The sequence below is a fragment of the Alosa alosa genome, chromosome 14 (genome assembly GCF_017589495.1).
Source record: "Alosa alosa isolate M-15738 ecotype Scorff River chromosome 14, AALO_Geno_1.1, whole genome shotgun sequence".
NCBI lineage: Eukaryota > Metazoa > Chordata > Actinopteri > Clupeiformes > Clupeidae > Alosa > Alosa alosa.
Window position 1 is genome coordinate 4,068,021 of NC_063202.1, and position 21,513 is coordinate 4,089,533.

Sequence of the window (21,513 nt, forward strand, 5' to 3'; positions counted from 1 at the left end):
ACAGCAGTATTACTCGTCCTCTTACAGACAGCAGCTTTAATGGCTGAGTCTCACTCACTCACTCACTCACTCACTCAGTCATTCACTCACTCACTCACTCACTCACTCACTCACTCACTCACTCACTCACTCACAACAGTCTCATTTACTGATTTACTCACTCACACAGTAGTTTCATTCACAACAATCTCATTTACTCACTCACTTCACACACAACAGTCTCACTCACTCACTCACTCACTCACTCACTCACTCACTCACTCACTCACACAACAGTCTAATTCACTCACTCACTCACTCACTCACTCACTCACTCACACAACAGTCTAATTCACTCACTCACTCACTTCACTCACTCACTCACTCACTCACTCACTCACACAACAGTCTAATTCACTCACTCACTCACTCACACACACACACCAGTCTCATTCACTCATTAAATCATTCACTCACTCATTCACTCACTCACTCACTCACTTACTCACTCACTTACTCACTCACTCACTCACTCACACAACAGTCTAACTCACTCACTCACTCACTCACTCACTCACTCACTCACTCACTCACTCACTCACACAACAGTCTAATTCACTCACTCACTCACTCACTTACTTACTCACCTACACACACCAGTCTCATTCACTCATTAAATCATTCACTCACTCATTCACTCTCTCTCTCACTCTCTCACTCACTCACACACTCACTCACACTCTCACTCAAACACTCACTCACACTCTCACTCACACACTCACTCACTTACTCACACACACCAGTCTCATTCACTCACTCACACACACCAGTCTCATTCACTCATTCACTCACTCACTCACTCACTTACTCACTCACTCACACACTCACTCTCACTCACACACTCACTCTCACTCACACACTCACTCACTTACTCACACACACCAGTCTCATTCACTCACTTACACACACCTGTCTCATTCACTCACTCACTCACTCACTCATTCACTCACTAACTTACCCACACATAACAGTCTAATTCACCTACTCACTCACTCACAACAATCTCATTTACTGATTCACTCACACAGTAGTTTCATTCACAGTAGTTTCATTCACAACAGTCTCATTCACTCACTCACTCATTCACTCACTCACTCATTCACTCACTCACTCTCTCACTCACTCACTCACTCACTCACTCACACAACAGTCTCATTAACTCACTCACTCACACACTCACTCACTTACACACACCCACTGGCGCCTTAATGCAGGGGCTTATCTGGGCTTCAGCCCAGGGGCCTCGACCAATTAGGGGCCTCCTAATAATAATAATGATAATCAATAATAATAAATGGCGTGTCCGTATTCGCGGCATCATTAGCCTACTCTGGAGCTAGCCTAAATAATTGAGCACATCATATTGCATCCATGCAGAGACCCCCTTTGTCTTCTCCAATTCTAGAGTGTAACAAAATGTAACGAAATGTAATAAATCCTAACGGGTGTAGAGGAGCTAGAGGAGAGGCTGAAACTGACTGACAAACTTATCATACAAACTCTGGAGATAACGTGGGTAGGATTGAAGCAACGATAAACGAATGACGTGGATTTCTGTAACTGTCCATGAAAAACAGAAGGCATAGCAGGTAAATATCAGAAAGAAATAGCCTGGAAATGAAACGGCTTTAAAACATGTATTTCACTTGTCTCATTGGAGTGAACGCAGAACATAGGCTGTGGCTAAATAAATGAATTAGTGATCTGCATCTCCGCTCACCAACATCTAAGTTTTGTGCTAACCCATTCACACATATAATAGTCTATGTTATGTTTTTTCTCCATTGTTAACGTGAGATATGTCTCCATGTAGTGTAGTGATAACGCATAAGGTAGCCATGTTCACCTTACATGAGCCAGCTTGTTCTGTAGGCTAAAAGTATTTCTGTCCCTCCCAAACTGTGTTAAACTGGTGTGTTAAGTAGACAGAATTCAAAAAACTCCTGGGGAACCCCCACACCCACAAACACATGCACTTTTGAAAAAAGCTTTTAAACGTCCACATGTGTACCCATCTTTTAACTTAGCCTACCAGTGTTGTAAAAGTTCAACGTTTGTTTTCGTGCAGTAGGCTAGCCTTTTTGATAAGCAAGGTCATGGGTAGGCGGACGTGATTCGAGGGCTTTCTGTTCCTGTTTATGTAAAGGTTTTACATTGGCTGAATAATGATAGGCTACACTGCATGTTAGATCGCGGGCCGGGTATCATTTAATCATAATTAATATTTGCGGTGGGGGGGGGGGGGGGGCCTTAAAAAACATATAGCCCAGGGGCCTCGGGTGGTATTAAGGCGCCCCTGCACACACCAGTCTCACTCACTCATTAAATCATTCACTCACTCATTCACTCTCTCTCTCACTCTCTCACTCACTCACTCACTCACTCACACACTCACTCACTTACTCACTCACACACCAGTCTCATTCACTCATTCACTCACTCACTCACACTCTCACTCACTTACTCACTCATTCACTCACTCACTCACACTCTCACTCACTTACTCACACCAGTTTCATTCACTCTCTCACTCATTCACTCGCTCACGCTCTCACTCACTCATTCACTCGTTCACTCACTCACTCACTCACTCACACTCATACTCAAACATATGCTCCCACACATCAGTGCTCTCTGCTCTGCTCCTTTGCAGATTCCAGCAGGATTATGGCACGGGGTCAAGTTTTTCTAGAGTCATAGTGGACATGTCCTCTTTGAACCTCTCACTGCTGGCCTGTCCAGCGTCACTGTGTTTGGACAACTCTATACCCGGGGAACCTGGTGCGCGGCTGTTTGTTCCCCAGCCCTCCTGTTTGACCTCTGACCCTGTGGTGAAGGTCTAGGAGGCAGGGGTGAAGCACTTACGGTCCAGACCCTCCCCACACTGCCTCAGTGCTGGCCGTCAGCCATCACTCAACAGAAACACAGAAGAACGGAGAGAGAGAGAGAGAGAGATGAAAAACAAAGAGAAGGAAAAACAATCTGGGGTTAGAGGTCGTGCTCCAGAGGTGTCTAGATACCTCCCCTCTCCATCCCCATGTTCCCCAGCTCAACAGCCGTCTTGGGTATGTTAAGTACCCGTGGAGACAGAGGGGGAAAGCTGCAACACACGTGAGAATATGAAATGTGCACACATTATGCATGTGCAATCCCTTTAGTGTTCTAGTGTTGTGTTGGAGACTAGACACGCACAGCATACATCCCCAAGATGTCAGGAATACAACCAAATGAATGCTGTCAGTACTTCAGTTAATCTTAATCGGTATTATTAGCTTTCACATACAATCATTATCATTTTAGTTACCTATCTAGATCACCAATTCTATCAACAAGAAATGTGTAGGTACTATACACACCTTCCACTCAGAAAACTCACTGAGAGCTCCTGATGGGAAAAGCTGGATGTGTGTGTACTCTGGAAACTATATTGTTATATCATTTGTTAGATTAAAGTCTTTACAAACCCCATAAATTCCACACAAGCCATGCTGCTTTTAAAGTGCTCAAATGGAACAGTTGTGTGTGTGACAGAGAAAACAGAACGTGAGTGAAATCTCTTGGGCTTTTGCCCAACTGGTTTACATTAGTGGGGGAATGGCTGAGCGCTTGCTGCGCGAGGCCTACTGTGAGCAGTAGCACTCCATCTGCGCTGACAAGAAGACGGACCACAGCGCGCTGCACATCTGGATGACAGCCTTCTGTGTGAAGCGCAGATGAGCCAGATGAGCCCAACGGGCAGGAGAGAACGGAGTGACGTGTTTGCTGCTGCCGCCGACACACAAACAACGCCGGTGGATGATGGGAGAGAGAGAGAGAGAGAGAGAGAGAAAGAGAGTGATTAAAGTGACGCTACGAGGGACAAACTTGATTTGTCACAAACTGTGAAGAGAAAATTACTTTGTATGTCATTTCTGGTCGTGGTAAAAAATTATTCCTTTTTTTTTCCGTCCGTTTGCCAATTCAAATTCACAATCTCGTTAAGCATGCCTCTTAGTTGAAGGATGTGATACGTTTGTTTTAAAATAGACTTCAGCTGTTGAACAGATTGTTTCAATCACTCTCCCAAAAGGAAATGTGCTTGGATTTCTTAACTGTTACCCCCTACAATAATCATAGCTATGGCAGCCCTTTTGGAACTGTTCATGAACTTAAGAATCAGATCCCGTTGAGCTCTGTAGGCATGGTTGCATTTAAACCAGTGATAAAAATAAACTAAATCCTCTCTCAGGTGTGTGTGTGTGTGTGTGTGTGTGTGTGTGTGTGTGTGTGTGTGTGTGTGTGTGTGTGTGCGTGTGTGTGTGCAGTGTGTGTGTGTGTGCAGGTGTGTGTGCGTGCATGTGTGTGTTCTCATGGTGGTAAGAGGGGAGGTCTAGGTGTTGGGAAGGCGCTGTTGGTGGCTTTGGTGGCAGGCGGTGGGGGGTAATGGCTGGGGCAGTGAGTCTGACAGACAGGACGGCACTGCTGCTGCCCAGAGCTGACCTTCACCAGGGGCTTTCTCAGCACTGTGGCCAGCTGCTCCCTCTCTCTCTCTCTCCCTCTCTCTCTCTCTCTCTCTCTCTCTGTCTCTCTCTCTCTCTCACACTTTTTGCTCCCTCACTCGTTACCCCATCATCTCTCTTGTTCTCACTGGCTTTCTTAAAGTGACCAGTGAAACTAACACCATCAACTCCGCCTAACCAAGAACTGGGTTGCGCTCAGACTTAGACTGGGTGGGTGGATGGTAGGGTGGGGGGGGTTAGAGGAGACGGTAAGGGGGTTTAGATTTCAACCCTCCCATGCAACCCTGCTGCACATGTGCTGTCACTCAATTGCCCCGCACACACACACACACACACACACACACACACACACACACACACCCTGAGAGAGCCAGGGGAGAGAGACACGGAAGGGCTCAGGGGTTTGAGACATTTGGCTTTGGTGCACCGTCCCATCAGGAGGCTCTGTGGACGTTCTCTCCCCCCTTTTGGACGGCTCAGCTCTCCTGCAGCAGCAGTCCTCACTACACCACTACCGGTGGCACAGCGCTGGGAGCCCTGAAGGACACACACGCACGCACGCACGCACCGGTCAGAGCAGACGATGGAGCTCAGGCGACTGGCGGGACGGTTCTTATTCCTTTTCACTCTGTGTCAGGTAAGCAGGAGTCTCCATTGATTCACTATGCAAGCTACGGCTCAGACCCTTCTAAGTAGGAACTTTATCTTTTTCGTAGTTTTTACAGAGCTGTTGTGATTCCTGAGAGCTGTTTGATTTTAAAGTTTGTTCTTTACCTTCTCTGGTTAACCTCAAACCGAACGTAGATCGTTACCTCAGCTTGTTTTCAGACCTCTGCTTTGACATTTGGGAATTCAATTCTCACAAGTGTGGAGCCTGTCTGCTGTCAGCTCTCTGAGTGGGGCATGAGGTTTCTCTAAGCTTTCATCTCCCAGTGCAGAGGTGAAGGCTTGGTTACAGTCTGACCTGAGGCTTTCCATCTGTGGAAGTCGTTTGCCCAAAGTCACTCTCATTTCTTGTTTAATATCGGCTAATTATTTAAGATATACAGAGCTCCGTTAACTCACCGAGCCCATCAGTCATACTCACTAAAGCCTCATAACAGTGGTCGAGACAAATGACGAGTCAAATAGGGATAAATTGTGCAATGACATCCTAAAAGCCTTTTTTTTATTAACATGAAAGTCTGCAGATGTTTGGGGGGTCATGTTACAACCCTGCAAGCTACGAGAACTAGCATGGCTGTCACCAGCCTTAGTGAGAGACCCAAAGGTGACGGATGAAAACTCACTGTGAAATACACAAATATGGAAGTAAATCTCTGTCAGTTCCCCGTAGTGTTTATGCTGGAGACAGAGTGCAGATGTGCAGATGAAAGACCAAGGTCCTGGGTTGACAGAGGTCCTTAGCTGTGTTCAAGATGTGGGCCTACTTCTGAGAACCACCACAGCAGGGCCAGCCTTGAGGGCAAATGACTGGGACTTTTACCTGTGAGAAGTTTACTTTACTTTACCAAGGCATTACTATTTATGGAAATGTGGAGAAAGAGATTCAACAAAGATTTTTTGTAAGACACTCTTTTGTTTTTTTTTAACTTGCATAAAACACTGTCCTGCAGTTTATACACATTGCGGCTAATACACAGGAAATTACTATTGCTAATTACTATTACTATTACTATTACTAATACACAGGAAATTACTTGTCATGGACAAGGAATTGCTTTCAGTATTCACAAAGCTAAAAGCTGAAATGTACTTACTCTAAACGAACATTATTCAATGTATTAAATCATTTGATAACTTTAGTATTGCTAAGTTAGTTATATTATATTATACATATAGTAAATTGTTGTAGCAAACAAGAAGTAAATATTAACTCCTGCTGTTAGTTGGTTAATGCTTAGTTACGGTAGTTATATGAAACTTATGTTAGTCATGGGAATCTTTGTGTAGGTGTTAGCAGAACGTGTGACCAATGCCAAATGAATCAGAGCTTTTTTGATAGTTTCAGCTTGTCCTCACTGTGGTGTCATTTTGCTGAGTTGAGAGTGACATGTAATGGTGGAATGCGCAGGCCATCGTGTCATCTGACCAAAATACATTTGGGCATTCCTGCGGCCTACACACTCCTGAGACATGTGTGTCTCCTCCTATGCCACACACACTGTCAGCACCTAATCCCAATGACTCAACAGATTTAGGTGTCATCTCACTTAATTTCATTTCATCCCCTCACCCTCCATCCCAAACACTGAGCCAGACTAGCCCATTGAGCAGGTTCTTTTGATCTTCCGGGCATCTTTATGGCCCTTGTTATGGATATCAACGCAAATATTCCAGCCATGCAAGGCACCTCAGGGGCCGCTAAAATTCCCCCCTTTCAAAATGCCAGAGGTGTTGCACGACACATTCTCAGAGGAGAGCGGTGCCGTGCAAAGCATCCTGGGATTTCCCTCAAATCCTCAACCCCAAGAGAAGATCCGCTCTTCCATGGGAATATCCTCTGACTAAGAAGGGGAAAAAAACACAACAGTGTCTTGGAAACAGGGGAGTTCTGTTCAGTCGGCCCCCAGAGTGAGCGGTTACTGTGCAGGAGCAGCTGTTCGCAGATGTGAAGCCCGATGCCATTTGTCCCGCTGCCTTATCCCAGCAGCGGAAAAGGGGCGTCCAGCGGCATGCAGACCGTGAAATCGAGGACAAATCTGCCCATAAAACGCCCACTGCTGAGCTCACACTCTCTGGAAACAATCAGTCAGGTCAGGCCAGCTGTTGGATACTGGCTTAGCCACACAAGACAGAGGGTCTCCATGGCACTTCCTCCTCTTTGTGTTTGTTTTATTTACCCTGATTCAAAAAGACAAGCCTGGTTTCCAACGCTCAGCTCACTGGCGTGAGATGAATTCACTAGTCACAATCAATCTGCCACAACAATTAAACTACAGTGATTTAATACTTCAAACATATTCTTATTTAGACAGGTTTGATCTGTCAGAACATGCAGATCAGCTGAGTAGTGGAGCTGCCTGCCTAAAGGCTGATGTTTACTATTTAGTTCTAAATGAGTATTCCGGTCTTACTCAAAACTGTGTCAATAACATTGTTTTGGTCCCTGATAAAAGTTTACACTCATTATCATCCAAAAAATATACCATGTTTTTCTTATACAGGAGTTATCCTTTAAGTGGTAATGTTGGCTGAATTGCTGATTGTTTTGGCCAAAAACTTTAAACATTTATTTATTTAGTTTGATGGCACTGATATATCTTCTGTTTAGGCATGACATTATATTACTTGAGGGTTTTGTGAACTTGTTACCTAAATTGATTCATTTTGGAGAATCTAAGTCACTCATCCTTTGAGGTAATTAAAATGGCAAAAATTGTATAACATAAGAAAGTAACTGACTCATTCTTATCAGAATTCCTTGTATATCATATTTACACATTTATTTATTCATTTATTTACATATGTATACATATATACACATTTATTGTTATTTACCCAACACCATCTTCCCTTACCCCATTCAATACATTAATTAACAGCCATTTATGTTCCTAAAATAGCTTTTTATTTTTTTTATCTTTATTGATTGATGGGTAGCATACACATTCCGTAACATTTTAGTCTTTATTGATTTAAATTGACAGTACTGACAAGAGAATAAGGAGATATCCACCTTTAACAGAAGCATAGAATAACAAAGAAAATGGCAAATTAAATGACAACTGGTGGTGTGGGGAACATTATTTTCGGTGACAGAGAGTTAATATAAAATGGATCTTACAGATTTATCAGTTGAAATCAGAGCAGGGCGTGGAGTGTTGGGTGTGGGTGTGGGGAAAAGGGGGTATATATAGGATTATAGCATCTTCCCATGGAACTCAATAAAGTGCCACACCATGAGGATGGTTGCTATTTTCTCCTGGGTGAAACACTGGGAGTCCTAGCACTCATCTCTCCATTAGGCACAGTGGGCAGTCATTAAAGCAAAGACATCTGCTCCCGCGAAGCTCTGACCGTACAGCCCCCCAAAATAGGAAGAGCCTGGCAAACTAGAATGTTGGGAGAAAGAAGAGACAGACACAGAGAGAGAGAGAATGACAGACAGAGAGAGAGTAATGCACTGCTGACTATGGCCTCCAGAGAAATGGTGACAGAGCTGGTTAGAGGTCTTGAACACCTGTGTGGCGAACCCCTTCACTCACCCCCCCGTCTGCCAGGGCCTCAGCCGCACTCCTCAGCATCTCTCCCTGGGAGCCCCAGCTCCACATACTCAGTATGGCTTGGCCTGAGTGTGTCACATTACACTGGCAAATGTCCACACTGTCCTACAGTCGAATGCTCGACTTCCTACCAATGCCCTCCTGCCCTTCCAAAAGGGAAATGAATTTGGCAACCGACCCTTCAAGGTTACCCCTGACTGACTGCTTATGGGAGCAGCACTATTATTTAGGGTAGGAAACTGGGCTTCCAAGCGGAAACAAGAAAGTCGTCGGTTTTAATTTGTGGTTGCCACTGCTGTGACCCCGAGCAAGGCACTTAACCCCAAGTTGCTCCTACAAACAAACAAACAAAATAAATGAATAAGTAAATAAGCAAATAAAAAGATAAATAGTACAAAATACTTGTAGCTCGCAGTTAGCAATGGCTGTAACTGAATCACAATAATTTGTGCATATTCCCCTTCTGTCCTCTGAACACTAAAATGAACATATTAGGTGGCATTAGTTCCCCCATCCACACTGCTGCCACACACAGCCCCCCCTGGTCTGGAGCAGCTGGCCCTGTCCTATGCGAGGCTTGACTGGAATGTGCTTCTCTGGTAAAAGTAGGGTAGGCAGGCGGGAAGGAGGGTGAATGACTGGCATTAGGGATCATGAAACTAGAATGTTCCAGATCATTTCCAAAGCCCCCACATTCATATTTAATTTTCCCAAGCTGGAAATTGTGGAAAAGCATATTGTTTAGGGTCATGGTGGTGTGTTAAAGAATGGCAATCTGCCCCTTAATGCTTGTATAGGACAAACTGCCGTATGATTTCAGTCAAGCATTTCATTCCATCTTAAATTTACAATTATTTACAAAAGTTACTATTCTATTAAACAAGTATAACATATAAATATAAAATATTACCCTTTCCTGCGAAAACACATTATCCTTTGTGGATTACATCTCCTCTTATACCCTTTCTTCAGTATCATGCATTTGGTATAGAGAATGTCAGATTAAATGATAATGAGAGTATTATTTTGCCCAATTCCAAATTATTTCATCCACATTCAATGTGTACACCATCAAAATGCATGTTACTGTATAAACACTTACGGGTTCATAGTGATGGGGTTGTTCATATTTAGGTTATTTTTATATTAATTTGTTTATTCATTATTTTCGGATAAGAAGTTTAAGTGAAGCTTGTGTTACATTTGACATCAAGTGACCCGATGAATCAGTCCCCAGTTTTGCAACATACTTGTAAAGGTGGAAGCTAGAGTTGCCTGGAGGAATGATTTTCCCTCCGCTATATAGGCTTTCATTGACAAGATAAAGTGTCATGTCAAGACAGTCTTAGACACTAGTATACTGGCAGATGTTTCTTCTCACTCTCACACACCCACACACAGATAGAGTGTGTGTGAGAGAGACAGAAAGATGGCCAACGGTGCTGGCTAGCTGGCACGACAGAGAATGTGCATGTGGGTCAAGCGCATGCAGGCGTATTTCCAGCTCGCTGTGAGATTAGCACTTCCTTATGGAAACAGCCATGTTTATACCCTCTCTCTTAGTAATACCTCTGCTTCACTAAGCTGCCCAGAGGACTTCTGAAGACAGGCCTAGACAGCCAATTACACACAGACATGTCTGAGACCAGTTGAGCTTGAGTCCCATGACCCCCAGACTCGCTGGACTTTGATAGGAGGGTGATGACGGGACCCTGAAATCAGCTCAACAAGACGTTTACATATGACCTCGTCCTATGGTCTGTTACCACGGCTGCGCATAAATATAAATAAACCAATCAGCTGAGGTTCAGAGTGCAATTTTTGTAGCAATAAAGCATTGTCATTGAATTAGGGAGATATGTGTTTTGGCACGGACCTCCAGCTAACTGGAGTGTTGATCCAAGCTCTGTTCTAGTCATTTCATCACTGTACAACAAGCCTAAGAGCAGTGTTTTATGACTGCCTCTACCTGCCGACACCCCCCTCTCTCTCTCTCTTTCTCTCTTTCTCTCTCTCTCTCTCTACTCATCTCTCACGCAGAGGCTAATTGTTGTCATTGTGAACATACTTTACAATGCATACATGTGCATACAAAGCTGACACAAGTGTAGGCCTCACATTCTTTCTGCTGTTCCTTTTGTCTGCTCTAGGCTCAATAGGGGTGAAACACATATTGGTCATTGCATATTGCCCTCATGATTAAGCTAATGGAGCAATTGGAAAAACAAATAATGAAATGTTTAAGATGTGCACAAGTTTGTGATGTGGATACACTGCTTTGGATACAGGGGGAGAATAGTCCCCCTAATTAATATTAAGATACGGATGCACCAAACCTGAAGGAGAAGTGCGTGCCACTCATCCCTAGGCCTGTGTGTCTGTGTGTGGTGGCTGCTAATTGATAATGGAGAGGGCCACCCATAGACTTCTAATGACTTGAGCAGACAGACAGTCACCAAACTACACCTATGTGCTGACTGAACTGCATTACAGACTATTTTCCACTTCCAAGTTTGGGTCTGTCTGTTTGTCACCATACTTGAACACAGCCACTCTATTTCGTATGCTCATGCTCTACGTGAGTAGCTTACAACTGTTATTTTACAGTGTTTATAGCATTTACTCCACTTTTAGCTTACATCTAAACCCAAATTGTGTATTATATTATATTATATTATATTATATTCAATATTTTTTTCATGATCACACTTTCAATGTAATACACACATAGTGGTACACCCTTATGTGGCCCCGAGGGCTGCTTTGTTTGCTGCTCTGCTGCAGAGATTCTCCGGCCTATCCTATGATGTGCCTCTCTGTGTATGCTATCCCATGATGTGCCTCTCTGTGTGTTTTGGTCTGTGTATGAAGTAGGCATCTGGGCGTCATCCTCTCTAAGATTAGTTTGCCTTAACTCAGCCTATACATGCCAGGGGTGGCTGCCATTCTCCAGCAGCTGAATAGAGGAGTGCCACCATGCCAACATGCCAACCGGCCTCCAGAGCTCGAGGGGCCTAAAGATGTAATGCCCTGTCGTCCAGTCTAACAGACATACTAATCAGTTGTTTTCAATGATCTACAGCTATAGACAGAAGTAGGCAGAAAAAAAACATGCTTTGGAATAAAGGGGTAACCTGAAAGATTGTTTTCAAAAGTTCTGTTCATTTCTTTTCCAGAGAGTCAGACATGTATCTTATGAATATCTTTTCATGTCTCAGTGACATGAGGCAGTTCATTCTCCTTAGTGCCCCTCGGGAAGTCAGGGAGTTGAGTGTCGAGATTTCTTTTCCAGACAGGTGAGGACGACACACTCTGTCTCGCTGGCCTGCACGTGTGAGGGTGTATCTGATTTTGACGCAGTAGTGGATTTGTTTCGTAACCTCTGACCCTGCAGTCAGGTGCAGTGTGGGACATAAAGGAGACTCTGTTACACTGAGCCTGGGTCTGGGTGGGAAATGGAGGACTGGACAGCTGCTCTGTGTGTGTGAGTGTGTGTGTGTGTGTGTGTCTGTGTGTGGTGGCTGCTAATTGATAATGGAGAGGGCCACCCATAGACCTCTAATGACTTGAGCAGACAGACAGTCACCAAACTACACCTATGTGCTGACTGAACTGCATTACAGACTATTTTCCACTTCCAAGTTTGGGTCTGTCTGTTTGTCACCATACTTGAACACAGCCACTCTATTTTCAGATGCTCATGCTCTCATTGAGTAGCTTACAACTGTTATTTTACAGTGTTTATAGCATTTACTCCACTTTTAGCTTACATCTAAACCCAAATTGTGTATTATATTATATTATATTATATTATATTCAATATTTTTTTCATGATCACACTTTCAATGTAATACACACATAGTGGTACACCCTTATGTGGCCCCGAGGGCTGCTTTGTTTGCTGCTCTGCTGCAGAGATTCTCCGGCCTATCCTATGATGTGCCTCTCTGTGTATGCTATCCTATGATGTGCCTCTCTGTGTGTTTGGTCTGTGTATGAAGTAGGCATCTGGAACGTCATCCTCTCTAAGATTAGTTTGCCTTAACTCAGCCTATACATGCCAGGGGTGGCTGCCATTCTCCAGCAGCTGAATAGAGGCGTGCCACCATGCCAACATGCCAACCGGCCTCCGCAGCTCCCGAGGGGACGAAAGATGTAATGCCCTGTCGTCCAGTCTAACAGACATACTAATCAGTTGTTTTTCAATGATCTACAGCTATAGACAGAAGTAGGCAGAAAAAAAACATGCTTTGGAATAAAGGGGTAACCTGAAAGATTGTTTTCAAAAGTTCTGTTCATTTCTTTTCCAGAGAGTCAGACATGTATCTTATGAATATCTTTTCATGTCTCAGTGACATGAGGCAGTTCATTCTCCTTAGTGCCCTCGGGGAAGTCAGGGAGTTGAGTGTCGAGATTTCTTTTCCAGACAGGTGAGGACGACACACTCTGTCTCGCGGCCTGCACGTGTGAGGGTGTATCTGATTTTGACGCAGTAGTGGATTTGTTTCGTAACCTCTGACCCTGCAGTCAGGTGCAGTGTGGGACATAAAGGAGACTCTGTTACACTGAGCCTGGGTCTGGGTGGGAAATGGAGGACTGGACAGCTGCTCTGTGTGTGTGAGTGTGTGTGTGTGTGTGTCTGTGTGAAACCTGAATCCTTCTCTCTTCTTCCAGGGTGCATACCACCTTAGTAGATTCCCGGTTACCAACAGGGCAAAAGATCACCGTTGCTTTAGGACTGTGGTTAGGAGAGGCGCTGCTTGTCTCTCTAACCCCGGCAGCACTCATGTTCAGTGCTAATATTAGCCACCAACAACAAAATTCCATTTGAAAGTATTTAGAATTGTGTTTTGCTGAGTTACCAGTTTGATTGGCGAGTGTAGGGCAAAATTCCTTCTTGAGGTTGAATCCATCTTAAATTTGCTGTTTGCCCCCCATATGTATTATATATGTTTTTTCTTGTACAGTAGGTATTATATTACAATGTCCAATTGCTGTACATAAGCATATCTAACAGTACAATGCTGAAGAAGCAAGGGTCTATTAGGTATTCGCTAGGTTGAGTGGATTCCATTTCTGTGTGCTCTGAAAATGTGCTTTTCATTTAGCACAAAGTCATAGGTCTGTACTATCTTCTAAAGAGTAAAAAAATGTGTATATCATTGTGAATAATGTGAATATCATCTGTGCACTTCAAGAGGGAAGGAGGTCAAGTCAAGTCTTTATTTATAAAGCACTTTAATAACAACACCAGTTGACCAAAAAAAGTTCAGTAACCTGATAGACAGGCAGGTAATGATCAGGCAGCAAACATTAGTAAAGAGTGTTTAAAACATTTGATGCCACTTAGTGTTGGCTGTAAAGTCTGAATGAGTCACTTTGAGATCTTACCTAGATGGCCCAGCTGCTGAGCACGGTCTGAGCAGGAAGCTGAAACACTCTCCTCTTCCTCTGTGTGACGCAGGTCTGGCCAAGCTCCCAGACGCAACAGCATGGGCTGGAACCAGCCGTCCTGTATCCGTGGCGACAGGCCAGAGGGGGGCTGGCCAGGATGAAGCGGGACTGGATCATCCCACCCATCCGTGTGCTGGAGAACGGCAAGCAGGTCCCAGAGCCACTCGTACAGGTGAGACGGAGCAACATCTCATGCCAGGCCTGGCGAATTGCAGGTCCAGGCTCAGAGACAATGTGATAACCAGAGACACATATGTAAATCCACTGTCATTTATCAATAGAGGTTATGACTTTTTGGAATTTGGATTGTTATGTTTTATTTATGTTGACTTCATTAGGGGGGGAAAATGTATTGTGTAGCGCACTAGCTGCAAAAACATGTGTATTAGTACAGTGTTTTCAGAGCAGATGTTACTCGACTAGCTAATCACAATACCCAGTTGCAACAAAATCCTGAAATAGGTGAACACTTGTGTGGATGATCTGTGTGTGTGTGTGTGTGTGTGTGTGTGTGTGTGTGTTGAGTGTCAAAACACCTCACACCAAAAAAATGTCTGCTGTCAGTTTATCTTGTCTTTTATTTGCTTAAGGTCACATATAAGACAGTGTGGAGACTGTTCCCAGGACAGCAGTTAAGAGCTGAAAACATACCAGAGTGCAATGCGTACTCTGGTCTCACAACACCAATGGGCTTCTGATTACCATGCTGTCTCTCCCACAACAGATCAAATCAGACAAGGTTTCCACGGGTCAGGTGATCTACAGGCTGGAAGGGCCAGGGGTCAATCAGGAGCCCAAGGACCTTTTCGAAATAGATGAGAAAACAGGATGGATCAACACCAAGATGCCCCTGGACAGAGAAAAATACAGCAGTTTCACGGTAAATGCAAAGCACCTCACACTGGTGATCCTCATCAGCGATTCCCTCAGGAAGTAACACTTTAGTGGGGAAGGTGATGAGATGTGTCTGACCTTTCTTGAAAGTGTGCCTGAGAAAACCAAAGCTGGACGCTGGAGCAATGTTGTCTTCAACATTTGTTGGTGTCATGTGTCTGCAGCTGAAAGCCTTTGCCTTGTCGCCGAGTGGGGAAAGGCTAGAGAGTCCAACCACTATTGAAATCTATGTGCTGGATCAAAATGACAACAGGCCAAACTTCACCAAGCCTCAGTTCGAGGGCAGTATTCGTGAGTTTGCTCTACCAGGTAGGATGTAATTTCATGAATAAACAAAATCCAAAATGTCTGTACAAGTGTGTCACACAATATATATATATATAGATGTATTATATGCACAAGAAAGTTTACATGTCCCTAAGGGCTCCATACATATATTCCCAGAGCACAGGCCCCTCTGAGTTTTGAAAGTCCAACATGGCAATATATTACGATGAAGCACAAAATAACAGTCTTGTCTGTGCTTTCACTAGGTACCTCGGTGATGCGTGTAATAGCTGAAGATAAAGATGACCCCATGACAGACAATGCCATCTTGAGTTACTCCATCCTCAAACAAGAGAGCTTTCCTCCTAACAAAGCAGAGAAGAACATGTTTGGCATCCGAGAAACAACGGGGGAAATTTACACTCTCGAGGGCATAGACAGAGAGGTAGGTGTTACACAGCTTCAATCAGTGGTCATGGCACAGGCACAACCAAGCATCACTGGTCTTGAGAGTGGTTTAGTAGTGCTCGGTGCCATCAGCAGACTGTCTCAGTTCTCTTTAACTGTTTTCTCACATGCACCAAACTTTCTTGACATTACCTGGATGATCTGTATGTGAGAAAAGACTTTAGCCAATCTAAAACCTGCTGTTCAGTCTGAAAAAAATATTGACTGGTTCTCTCATTCTGCCACAGGAAATCCAGGCCATCAGCCTGACTCTTCAGGTGGCTGACATGTCAGGGATGGGTCTGACCAGCACTGGCCACGCCATCATCAACATCACTGACATCAACAACCATGGTCCAAAGTTCCTCCCTGACAAGGTGAACCCCCAAAAACAGGGATAAAGTTTTGTTCCATGTTGTTCCGCTGCAAAGATGAGGTCCGAGAGCCCTTCGCTTGTTTTAGAGAGCAATAGTGGAGATCCTTTTTAGTTCACATTATAGTGTAAAGTATTAAACAAATATTGATTTAAAAAAATCAATGCATGCTATTACTGCAAGTTATTACTCTAGCTATAAAAATAGCTTTTCTTTAGTGTACTGTAATAAAACAGAAATTAAAACATTTTTCTAGTTTAATTACTAATATGTATACATTTTTCGATTGTGCCTATAGTACAAGTTCTATGCTGTGGAGAATGCCCTGACTGAAGCAATAGGAAAGGTCAATGCCACTGATGGTGATGAGCAGGGTGGAAAGAACTGGGAAGTTCAGTATCACATTTCAGAGGGGGATCCCAACTCACACTTTTCCATCATAACAGATCCTGTCACCAACCAAGGCATTTTGTCAGTCATAAAGGTGAGACTGTTTTGTCACATAGACTGCACAATATAGGAGAAGTTTTGCAGTAGTTTAGTGTAGCACTAGTGAATCACAAGAATGGTGAATCAGTTGTTTGGCTGTGTTCTTCTGCCATCTTCTGGTAGAGTTGCTGCACATGCAGCCTCCTCCATAGAAATTGTGCAAGGAGAATGTAACTGCAGCCTGACTGTCTTCATAATTATGGGGAACTTATGTAAGAAAGCAAAGAAAATGTAGTAGCTTACATATGTATTTGTTGACAGAAGATTGTACATATCACACTAAACAGTCCTTCAAGTAATTTCTGTGTAGGTCAGTCTGTGTGTGTCTGAAACAGTGTTGGTGTGATCACGAGTTTAGACAACACACTGTTGCTGCTGTGAAACATTCACAACAATTGTTCTTTTTTAAAGGAGAATTCCGGTGTGATATTGACCTAAAGTGTATTGAAACATGATACCGAGTGTGAACGTATGTCTCATAGCCTATCTCGGCTTGTCCCCTGCACTCCAAAATCTGGCGCTAGTTAGCCCGATGCTACCAACAGCTTTTTCAATAGTGGTGCTTCTCGCATCGGGCTAGCCATGCAAATAAATCACTGTTTTACACCCATTTACAAGGCTCAATGTATCTCCACGCTTCATTGGTAGACTTCCGAGGGCCCTGACATTTAAAACGAGACATTGAGAACTTTGAAAAAGCACTGGTAGTTTACTTACAAGACGATTTATACAGACAGTATCTTCACGAAGTTATATAGGGATCAGATTCCAAAAATAATTCAGTGGAAATGCATGGATTCCAGTTGCTGCTACTGGAAGATTAGCAGCAGATTTTGGAGTGCAGGGGACAAGCCGAGATGGCTATGAGACATACGTTCACACTCGGTATCATGTTTCAATACACTTTAGGTCAATATCACACCGGAATTCTCCTTTAAACATCAATTGTTTGTTGATGTCAACCTTTGGTTTCCATGGAAGTCTCACGGTTTGCCCCTGTTTTCCCTGTAGCCACTGGACTTTGAGTCCAGTCCTGAGCATGAGTTGGTCCTAACTGTGTCCAACTTGGTGCCACTGGAGGGCATGTCCCTCGATTCCCCCATCACCACAGCTACAGTCACCGTTGTGGTTTTGAATGAGAACGAAGCGCCCCGCTTCTATGTAGACCCAATCCCTGTAAAAGTTCCTGAGTCAATTGTGCCTGGAACAGTTATTGCCCAAAACATCGCCCACGACCCCGACACTACCAGACTCAGGTAAGCCAGCCAAACCATCGGTCATAAAGTCAAATAACCAACAAAACCAAGAGACTATGCTGACACGTGCACTCACCTTTGTTTACGTGTCTTATGTGTTGCGCTGTCTGACTTTATCACCCCTTAGGTTCGAGATCAGCCATGACCCAGAGAGGTGGCTTGCCATTAACCATGACACTGGAGTAGTCACGGCTAGACAAGCCTTCAACATCCGCTCGCGACACGTCAAGGACAACATTTACCGTGCCAGGATTAAAGTATCTGATGCTGGTGAGTCATGCCGTAAGACCTAATGATTGCGTCCTTCCCTTAGTTGTCAGTCGTGGCCTGCTGACGTCTCTAAAGCCACCGAACAGAGGAGACTGGCGGTCCTTACGGTCTTCTGTCCTCTTTGTAGATACCGATGGGATCTCGACCACAGGCACTCTGGAGATTTCCCTCATTGAGACGAATGACCACAGCCCTCAGCTCTTCCCACTGAGTGCCACCATGTGCAGCAACAGACAAACTAAAGGTGTCCTGCTGACAGCCACTGATGAGGACATGCCACCACACTCTGCGCCTTTCACGTTCACCATGCTCTCTGAAGCCAACTGGACTGTAATGAATATCAACGGTAGGATTTGTTGCAGTGAAAGCATGGGCCCTTTCCAGCCCTCATGTTTTGTTGTTAAGACCACCATTACCGAAACTCAGTATTCTGGCGTACAGGTAACTTTTTATTGCTGTCTGAAAAAGTGAATATTTCCTCTGTTCAGAGACCCATGCAATCCTGGAGCATCTGGTAGACGTTGAATCCGGGGAATTCTCCGTCTATGTGACCGTGTCCGACTCGGGCGCACCCCAACTCACCTCCGTCAACCAGATCAATGTCACCGTATGCCCATGTGACGCAGATGGGGAATGCAAGGCCATCTTTGACGCCATCTTTGCCAACCGAGTGGGCCTCAGTTTCATCGCCCTGATTGTCATCATGAGTTGTCTCGCTCTCTTATTCTGTGAGTAGACAGAGTGATGGGTGGTAACAGATGTTTGATTAATGACATCATCAGTGAGATGTCTGGAATCTGAGGGCCAACTGGATCATTTCTTCAAATGCTCAAATTATTTGCTTTAGTTTGAATGCTTGAAATCAGGGGCTCAACATTTTTTTGTAGTGGAAGAATTTGAAGCCATATAAATTACCTCATACAAATATACTATGTTGAGATGACCTTTTGCTTTTTCCAGTGTTGCTGTTGCTCACGGTGGCTGTGGGAGCCTGCAAGAGACACCATATGAAGAAAGGAGGCGGGCTGCTGATCGGAGTGTCGGATGACGACATCCGTGACAATGTCTTCAACTACGATGAGCAGGGCGGAGGAGAGGAGGATGAGGTGAGACCACGTCCAACTGAAGTCACATCTACTGAACACATCATCACTAATGCCTGGATTGCATGATCCGATTTGAGATCCAATAACTTCAGTCTCAGAAAAATAAGCTTTTTATAAAATATCAAATATGCAATTTATGTCTGTACAAGCACCACAACTATAGCAGAAATACTTTAGTCTTTCCTTAACGGCTTGGCCATCCTCCTCTTTTGAAGAATGTGTTCAACATTGACCTGCTGCGGAATCCCAGTGATATCGTCCCTTCCCCATCGCCCTTCGCTCCCCCGGTCTCCGGCTTCCCAAGAGGCAGACAGCCACTCAGGAAAGACGCTCCACACAACCTCCCCTCGCCTACTTACCCGCGCAGACCCCCTGCTGATCCCACCGACATCGAAGACTTCATCAATGATGTATGTGATCTCCTATTCTGCCACGTGGCTCTGATGGGCTTACTGCTTAGTCTGTCACTATTTGAGTAATGGATATGTGCTTCAGCTCTTTGAATTATTTTGGATTTGGGTTGTCATGTTTTCTGAGACGAATGGCAGTCAAAGAATACAAGCTCTTTATAAGACTTCATAAGAGATGGGACAGTATTTCTCTAATTAACACAGCCTACTGTTGCTAATATCTTTGTTCCATGATTATGATTTGATAAATGAATATAACCTAGTAATGAACGTATTGTCATCTGTTCCACTTTCCGTACAATTCTTCACTTTTACATGATTTCTGTGGTCAATTAAGGATGACTGATCATTGGTAGTGAATCTGAAAAGCATATGTCCTCCACAAAAAACATACGTTTTCCTGGTATGAATACTCATAGCATTTTCTCGCTCTTACCTCACAGGGTCTGGAGGCTGCTGACAATGACCCCAACGTGCCCCCCTACGACACGGCGCTCATCTACGACTACGAGGGGGACGGCTCTCTGGCGGGCAGCCTGAGCACCCTGGCCTCGGCCAGCTCGGACGGAGACCAGGATTATGACTACCTCAACGACTGGGGCCCACGCTTCAAAAAACTAGCAAACATGTACGACCCACGTTAATGTGCCCCTACCCACCATGTCCAACCTAGAATTTTCAGCACTGACATGCACCGCGCATAGAATAATGTTTGAGACTAAACATACACACACTTAAGAGCAGACACACCCATGGGCCTCTTCTTCATTACCTTCTGTCCTTTCCCGGAATTTTAAAAAGTGGTGCTTGCGCTTGTATGGTAACAGACAGTGCTGTCAGGTCAGACACAATACACACACAATACACACAGTGCTACCTTGTTCTCTTAATTTCTATAGTTCCAATTCTTTTTTGGTGCATATAAAGACAGTCGGCCCAAACGCGGCTTCATATCATGGTCTTGCCTAGTGGAAGCCAACAGATAAAAAGAATGTCTGGTGGTACTTATGTTAGACAGAGAGAAAGGCTAGATGGAACTGAAGGGATTTTAGGTTGTCTTATCCGTTTGCCGTTTGACATCTGAGAATAAAAAACATTTTATGTCAGCTATACTGAGAATTAGAAATGGTATTGGGAATGTTTGTATTTCAAGACTGTATCTGGTAGTAAGGCAAGTAATATCCACAGATCAATGAATGTAGATATGAGAATACATGAGATGTGGTCCGCAGACCTCCAGAAAATGGGAGTTGGAATGGCCTCTGGTACGTTGGAGTTTCCTGTGTACGAGTGAACAAGGCATGAACAAGACTTTTTTTGAACAAGAATTTTTTTTGGTACATTACTACCTTTTTATATGATATGTAAATAGAATGTTATACTTGATGATACTATAATGATACTTTGTTTTATATATTTTTCTGTTTAATGTTATAGTGAAAGAGTGATACATGTTTTGACAAACTGTTCAAGAACTGAAGTAACACTTTCACATGCAAAAATATTTTGATGTCTTTTTAAGCAACGGTGTTTCAGTGTGCTTAATTTAGCCCTATTCAGCATTAAATATAATACATGTATTCTCAGTAAAATCATATGGATGTATAACTTTTTCTTTTTATACTTTTAAATTCTGCAATCATCAAAAAAGAGAAAAAAAAGTATGATGTATTGTCTTTGTGTGTATGTTTTGTATTGTGCTATTTATTTCATTCATGAGGTTAAAATGGTGAACGTTACCTTGTACCAGTCAATTTTGTGTTTAATAAACCAGAACAGGCT

General features: G+C 43.8%; 1 protein-coding gene across 1 annotated transcript; it reads left to right on the plus strand.

The window, feature by feature from the left end:
• The first annotated feature begins 4,907 nt into the window (after window positions 1–4,907).
• On the plus strand, window positions 4,908–21,506 carry cdh15 (cadherin 15, type 1, M-cadherin (myotubule)). The gene is made up of 14 exons (XM_048262694.1): window positions 4,908–5,175; window positions 14,229–14,390; window positions 14,943–15,098; window positions 15,277–15,421; window positions 15,646–15,824; window positions 16,075–16,203; window positions 16,499–16,684; window positions 17,701–17,945; window positions 18,073–18,215; window positions 18,343–18,561; window positions 18,704–18,943; window positions 19,176–19,321; window positions 19,537–19,731; window positions 20,175–21,506. Exons 1-14 carry the CDS (start codon window positions 5,122–5,124, stop codon window positions 20,373–20,375), a joined length of 2,400 nt encoding a protein of 799 aa, XP_048118651.1. The 5' UTR covers window positions 4,908–5,121; the 3' UTR covers window positions 20,376–21,506.
• The last annotated feature ends 7 nt before the right edge of the window (window positions 21,507–21,513 follow it).

Coding starts and splice junctions, on each gene's coding strand:
- cdh15 (XM_048262694.1), top strand. CDS start 5,122: ATGGAGCTCAGGCGACTGGCGGGACGGTTCTTATTCCTTTTCACTCTG. Junction 15,099..15,276: donor AAAAATACAGCAGTTTCACG/GTAAATGCAAAG, acceptor ATGTGTCTGCAG/CTGAAAGCCTTTGCCTTGTC. Junction 19,322..19,536: donor GCGGAGGAGAGGAGGATGAG/GTGAGACCACGT, acceptor CCTCTTTTGAAG/AATGTGTTCAACATTGACCT.